The sequence below is a fragment of the Pinus tabuliformis genome, chromosome 6 (assembly GCF_031772625.1).
Source record: "Pinus tabuliformis cultivar Carrire ecotype Pingquan chromosome 6, CPIR1, whole genome shotgun sequence".
In the NCBI taxonomy this organism is placed as follows: domain Eukaryota; kingdom Viridiplantae; phylum Streptophyta; class Pinopsida; order Pinales; family Pinaceae; genus Pinus; species Pinus tabuliformis.
The window spans coordinates 1864868366-1864875636 of record NC_142292.1 but is presented as its reverse complement, the minus strand read 5'-3'; the positions used below and the strand labels follow the sequence as shown (position 1 = coordinate 1864875636).

Sequence of the window (7271 nt, the reverse complement as noted above, 5' to 3'; positions counted from 1 at the left end):
AGGCCTTCGCAACTCGGGCAGACGAGTGACGGGCGCGCGGCACGACGGGCGCACGATGGTGCGACGAGTGGGCGGACAAGCGACGGGTGGGCGCTCTTGTGCGACGAAGTGCGACGGTCATCCAAACATTATGCGACGTTAATATGCGACGTTAGGGAGAAAACGCTTAAAAATGGTTAAGTGTTGAACTCCTTTCATATGCGATATTAAAAATGTAAAGGCCAACATATTAATAAGGCATTTGGGCGTATGTTCATGGAGTTAAAGGGGTCGGCCATGAGCTGCACACCCCCTTGCAAATCTACGTTAGAATGGGTATAAGTATGTGAGCTTGGAGCTCATTTCAACAAGAAACTTCGCTCACATCTCTTGAGTATAGGGGTTAAACCTGCACAGTCTTAGGTAGGTAAATGCGCATATCTCATGCGCATTAGGCTTGAAGGAAGTGCGCAGTTTATCTTGGTTGGAGGTTGGCAAAGAGTGCAATTGTGAGTGGATTCTTGTACACGGTTTTATCTAGGATTTGGTAGGGAGGTTGAGTGGCTCGGGTGAGCACTCCCTCTTATGCAAGGGTGCATGAAATGTTGTAAAAGGCAGGTGGCCTGTCTTTTGTGAAAATTGGTTCAGCCAAGACACACTTGTTGTAAAATCTGATATTCTTGACATAATATTATTGTTGGGCAGACTGTTCGGGGAGTTGCCCCTCCCTTTATACTTGTGTATTGTTCTCGGTTTATTGTACATGGTTAATGATTGAGACTGTTCTTTGTTAAAGTATAAAGGATAACGCTTCATCTGGTTATAAGAACACAAGTTAAGTAAGTTTATGTTGGAATAGGTGTAGCCCATAAACGTTAGTATTGTTAAAAAGAAAGCGTTCGGTGGTGCCGCACTTCGCTACAAGTGGTTGGAAGATCACCGCAGGTGTAGGGGCGTGACAGTTGGTATCAGAGCTCGGTCGGAGCTGGTGACAGATGAAGATGTCTATCTTGCAGAAATTGGGTTATACATCCTTGAAAGAATTCGGAAAGAGTCTACTTGAAGAGTCAGGAAGAATAATGCAAGAATTCGAAGAATGTGGCAAAAGGATGTTTGAAACTAAGAATGCTCTCCGTACCTTGATTAAGGAAGGGGTTCCTGATATGAAGCTTGCAAAGGAAGGAGAGTTGATTGAAGCTGAATTCAAGAGGCTCAAGATAAGAAAGAAGGAATTGGAGCATCTCATAGCCTTGAAGAAGGAAGCTGAGGAAGAACTTCTTCAACCCGGTTGGACAATGGAGCAAGATTGTGCCATCAAGGAAGAGGAATTCGTGATGGTCGAGGATGTTGAAGACATGACTACGATGAAGAATGAACTTGAGGCTGATCAACTTGAACCAGGATCGTGCAGTTTGTCAACATGTATGGATGAGGTCACTCACATGGAGGAGCCTCATGATGATGAAGTAAGTATTGGTACTTGTGTTTCATTTGGGCATTTGGTAGATGGACCGTGTGCAATGAAGGGCAAAGTCAGTTTGCCAAGGCAAGGAGACATCTTACCATGGATGACTATGATGGAACCTTGTATGGAGAAGCAAGGATTGTCAACTATTGCAGAGCTTGTTGGGGCTACTTGTGACCTTATGGTTGAAGGTGCAAAGGCCCTTGACAAGGGTGGGACTTGATGATCGTTGTGGAGGATTGGGTCATGCTTTAGCCACTTTGGCTAAGTGCCCCGCATGACTCATAGACAGATTGAGGAGGGCACACACTTGTGATGTTTTGGGTGGACTTCTCATGGCCGAGACCAAGAGGTAGTCTTGGTGGACACTTTGGTGGAGGAGCTATGGTGAAGGGACTCATGACATGATGATGCAATGATGAGATGGTTGGGTGATCGAGTTCACTAAACCGAAAGTTGAAGACTTGGATGGGATGGCCAGATGTTGTGATGTGTCTACTTGGTTGAACTACATGGGCAGCTTAGTCATGGACATCAGGTTGGAGACTTGAAGACATGAAGCATGGCAGAACTATGCAAGGACATTGTGTGGAAGCACTTGTAGAGATGTCAAGGGACATCCTAACAAGGTGCTAGGGCAGGAATGTTATGCAGGAGGACTTGCTATGGAAACTTGAGGATGGCACATTGCAGATGATGAAGAGGGCTTCATGGACCTGAATGGGGCACATCAAGAGTTGAATGGAGACTTGAGGGTGGCACATTGCAGATGATGGAGAGAGCTTCATGGACCTGAATGGGGCACATCAAGAGTCGGTTTGATATGAACAACATGTTGCAGATGAGATGGATGGAGTTTCCATGGACCTGAGCATGGATTATTGATGGTGAGCTTGGTGGCAGTGGCCACTAGGCCGAGACATAGTGGAGAAAGAGTCTCTACATATGTTTCAAGGATGTTTGCCTTGCGTAGAAAGGTCGACATCCTGAATGATGATGATCTTGGTAGAGAGCTACCGAGATGGTATGTTGTCGAGGACGACAACGATTTCAGATGGAGGAGAATGTAAGGCCTTCGCAACTCGGGCAGACGAGCAACGGGCACGCGGCACGACGGGCGCACGATGGTGCGACGAGCGGGCGAACAAGCGACGGGCGGGCGCTCTTGTGCGACGAAGTGCGACGGTCATCCAAACATTATGCGACATTAATATGTGACGTTAGGGAGAAAACGCTTAAAAATGGTTAAGTGTTGAACTCCTTTTATATGCGATATTAAAAATGTAAAGGCCGACATGTTAATAAGGCGTTTGGGCGTATGTTCATGGAGTTAAGGGGGTCGGCCATGGGCTGCACACCCCCTTGCAAATCTGCGTTAGAATGGGTATAAGTATGTGAGCTTGGAGCTCATTTCAAACAAGAAACTTCGCTCACATCTCTTGAGTAAAGGGGTAAAACCTGCGCAGTCTTAGGTAGGTAAATGCGCATATCTCATGCGCATTAGGCTTGAAGGAAGTGCGCAGTTTATCTTGGTTGGAGGTTGGCAAAGAGTGCCATTGTGAGTGGATTCTTGTACACGGTTTTATGTAGGATTTGGTAGGGAGGTTGAGTGGCTCGGCTGAGCACTCCCTCTTATGCAAGGGTGCATGAAATGTTGTAAAAGGCAGGTGGCCTGTATTTTGTGAAAATTGGTTAAGTGTGAGACTTGGTTCAGCCAAGACACATTTGTTGTAAAATCTGATATTCTTGACATAATATTATTGTTGGGCAGACTGTTCGGGGAGTTGCCCCTCCCTTTATACTTGTGTATTGTTCTCGGTTTATTGTACATGGTTAATGATTGAGAATGTTCTTTGTTAAAGTATAAAGGATAACGCTTCATCTGGTTATAAGAACACAAGTTAAGTAAGTTTATGTTGGAATAGGCGTAGCCCATAAACGTTAGTATTGTTAAAAAGAAAGCGTTCAGTGGTGCCGCACCTCGCTACAAGCGGTTGGAAGATCACCGCAGGTGTAGGGGCGTGACACTTCGGCTCTTCAAAGCCAATCTCCTCGAAAAGGGCAGCTTCGATACTGCCATTCAGGGCTGTTTGTTCGCCATTCTCTTGGCGACACCGATGGATTTTGCCATAGACGCAGAGGTAAATAATGATCAAATATCCAGATTGAATTTAGGTTGATAGCTGATTTTGGGAATATCTCAGAATTTTATTGTGGGTATCCCACGTGGATTGTGGATTTTCAGAATTTTAGGGTAGGTATTCTATGTAGATTGTGGATTTTCAGAATATTTGAGTTCTTAAAAGACATGGCCATGTAAATAATTGACCTCGCCCATATTTGTCTTGGGCATTTTATGTGGATTCTCAAAATATTTGAGTTTTTGATAGACATGGTCATATAAATAATTGACCTAATCTGTTTGATTCCATAATATTCTTGGAATTAACAATGGACTTTCGCAGTTAATTATTTAATCTCCTAAGAATAAGATTCCAAAATATAAAAAGGGTAAGATTTCAAAATATTCTTCAAATCTGAAATAACTGAGGATGAGATTTATCTTTTCTATTTCCAGACACAGAGTAGCGTCGTTGAAGCTGAGGTTAATGGGACCCTTGATATTTTGAGGGCTTGCGAGAAGGCCAAAACTGTGAGGCGTGTAATATACACTTCCTCAATATCTGCAGCTTCTCCGCTGAATTACAAGGGCGAATTCGGAGACTGTATTGACGAATCCTGCTGGAGCAACGCTGATATCATCAAGCGTAAAGGGCCTATTTTCTGGGTATGTTCAATGTTTGATTTTCTATTTTTTTGATAGTGAAGTTCAAAAAGGTTTATAAGAACAGAATTTCTGAAATAATTACATTAAAATTTATTTGTAAACGAGTTTCGAACCAGCCAATATAGTTGTCAAAAATCTAACCAATTATTAAATTAACATTGGTAAATATATTGTTATTTGAAACTGAGTAATGAGATTTTTGATATTCAGATGTTTCAGGAGAGCAAACAGCGCGTCAGTTTGGGTTGGAGAATGGAATCGAAGTAGTGACAATAGCGGCATCGCTAGTTGCGGGCCCTTTTCTTCTTACACCTACACTTCCCGCTAGCATTGAAGAAGCTTTAGCCGTGATCACAGGTATGCTTTTCCTGCTCTTCAAACTTATGGTCATTAAAGGCCAGTGGCCAATAACACGTGGATTGCTTTTGGACCAACGTTTCTGGATTTCCATTAATGGCTTAAGTCTCGGTAACAAAGTGATACACTTATATATGAAATAGTAATAATAGTGGTTCTTCATAGGTGTGGTTTATGTGGATCTATAGTTTTTGTGAAAAGAGAAAATTATAAATGGTGTAGATTTAATAATTTGATAATTAGTATATTTAATTTAAATAAAATATCATGTTTTAAATAATTTGTTTTCCTATTTTTATTTTTATTATTGTTGTATAATTTTTATAGTTTTTAAAAATATTTACAGTATTTATGTTAATTGATTTATTTCAACATCAATTTCATATATAGAGAAAGTAAAAGAAAAAAATTATTTTAATATTAGATCATGATAAAATATTTTGTTATTAATGTTAAATAAAATATTTCAATGTATATGATCTTTCTTCTAGAATGACTATGTGAAGACGTATACAGGCATCCCAAAGGAAGTTGACATGGTATAAATGAGATTCCCTTTTCTTATATTTCAAGTTTTAGAACACATTTTTAGATATATATATATTTTAAGCAAATTTTGTCTAAAATTAAAAATTACGGGGTTTTACTCAATGAAATCCTGACATACTAAACAATGCCCTTAATTTGATTACATATTGGAAAATAATTCTATAAATCAATTTATTTAAATACACCTTCCCAATTTATAAAACCCCTTATTTCACTAGATATTATAGGCACCCATTTTTCATTAACATTTTTTATACACAACATATAAAAACCCTTTACCCCTTATTATATGCTCAATATATTATGTCATTTTTTCTTCAATATATACTTCCCAATATTAATGCAAGTGGTATGGTATTGATCCCCTTTGAAGGCGAGTGCTAAAATCCACCAAAGATTTGTTCTAATCAAGATAGAAGTTCTCACCATGTGCCCAAAAGCAATTTCAAAAAAAGAAAAATTTTAATAGTTAAATCCATTTATGAATTCAAAAATGCCATATATATATATATATATATAATGCCCAAGAAAAATTTCAAGAAACTGAATTCATTTATGAAGACAAAAATACACTCCAAAAAATATTTATACTTTAATTCCAATTCATAGTTAAAATGGTTCTATACACTTTAAGATTATTATTTTGTGAACAAAAATATACCATTACTCCATTATTTAACTGTCCTTATAACTTCTTACCATAAAACCTATTTTCTCAATCATTAGATTTCTTACCATAAAACTTATTTTCTCAATCATTAGATTTGCTCAAAATGTATACCTACACTGAATAACTTAATGTACGTTCTTGGCAAAGCATTCCTTTAAGGAGAGTATTTTATGCTACAGGAAATACCCAGTGTTATGAGTGGTTAAGGGAACTCCAGCATCTCATCGGCTCCATTGCATTACTTCATACAGAGGACGTATGCAGGGCTAACATATTCTTGATGGAGCATCCATCTGCTGAAGGTCGATATATATGCTCTTCTCAGTCTCTCACTCTTCGTGAACTGGGGGATTTCTGTCGCAAACGCTATCCACAATTCAATCTACCAGTCAAGTAAGCTACCCTTTCATATTTCTCATATTGTTTATAAAAATTTGCATTTGGGTGACTAGATTGTATCATGTAAATTGCAGATTTTATGAAGAGGAGGATCTGATCAGCAGTGTGCTCATTTCCTCCAAGAAATTGTTGGACATGGGCTTCTCGTTTTAAGTACGGCTTGGTTGAAACTTTTGATGACAGCATTGAATTTGCAAAGAAATTAGGGTTCCTGCCATGAATGTAATTTGCAAAGAAATTAGGGTTCTTGTCATGAATGTATGGATGGTGAATGATTATGTATTCTGGAAGGTCAATGACTCTTGATTTAAGGCATTATTTCACTTGATGAAGTTAGTAGAAGATAAGTTTGCAAAGTGTGTTGCATGAAACAGACTTTGCAAACTTATCTTCTACTAACTTCATCAAGTGAAATAATGCCTTAAATCTAGAGTAATTGACCTTCGAGATACCTAGAATACATAATCATTCACCATCCATACATTCATGGAAGGAACCCTAATTTATTTGCAAATTACATTCATGGCAGGAACCCTAATTTCTTTGCAAATTCAAGGCTGTCATCAAAAATTTCAACCAAGCCATGTTTTCGGTCTGATTCAGGTGGAGAGTTTGAGGGGGTGGGGAAGGAGTGGCTACTTTTGCTGCTCTCTTCATCATTTCATGCCTCTCCTTTTGTTTTGGGCGGACAAATCTAGCTCTTTTTGTTCTCTTTTTCTTTCCACAGAAGCTTGTATGCTTGGTGCTTTGTTCCTCTGCACCTTATAAATGGGTTCTCTCTTCAAGACTGTTTTTTCGGGGCCACAATATATTGGGCACTGTTAAGCAGTTTTTCTGGGGTTATTTGCTGCCCTGTCAGAGGGCATATCTGGATACTTCATTTGGAGTATTTCTGTCAGTGGGCTCAGTCCATGTTTCTGCATATGTGTTTCTGCATATGCAATATGTAATTCTTCTTTTATGAATATATACAACTTTTTCTTCCAAAAAAAGTTTGCAAAGTGTGTTAGTTTAGTTTTCCCTAGTTGTCCATTTCAACTATATGTCATTCTCCATTTAAAATC

General features: G+C 39.1%; 1 protein-coding gene across 1 annotated transcript; it reads left to right on the top strand.

Annotated features, from left to right (window-relative positions):
* Positions 1-980: 980 nt before the first annotated feature.
* Positions 981-6516, top strand: LOC149266547 (bifunctional dihydroflavonol 4-reductase/flavanone 4-reductase-like). Its single transcript, XM_089408587.1, has 6 exons — positions 981-1316; positions 3436-3585; positions 4023-4236; positions 4443-4589; positions 6060-6201; positions 6282-6516. Exons 1-6 carry the CDS (start codon positions 981-983, stop codon positions 6358-6360), a joined length of 1068 nt encoding a protein of 355 aa, XP_089264713.1. The 3' UTR covers positions 6361-6516.
* Positions 6517-7271: the final 755 nt, after the last annotated feature.

Coding starts and splice junctions, on each gene's coding strand:
- LOC149266547 (XM_089408587.1), top strand. CDS start 981: ATGTCTATCTTGCAGAAATTGGGTTATACATCCTTGAAAGAATTCGGA. Junction 3,586..4,022: donor ATTTTGCCATAGACGCAGAG/GTAAATAATGAT, acceptor TTCTATTTCCAG/ACACAGAGTAGCGTCGTTGA. Junction 4,237..4,442: donor AGGGCCTATTTTCTGGGTAT/GTTCAATGTTTG, acceptor TTTGATATTCAG/ATGTTTCAGGAGAGCAAACA.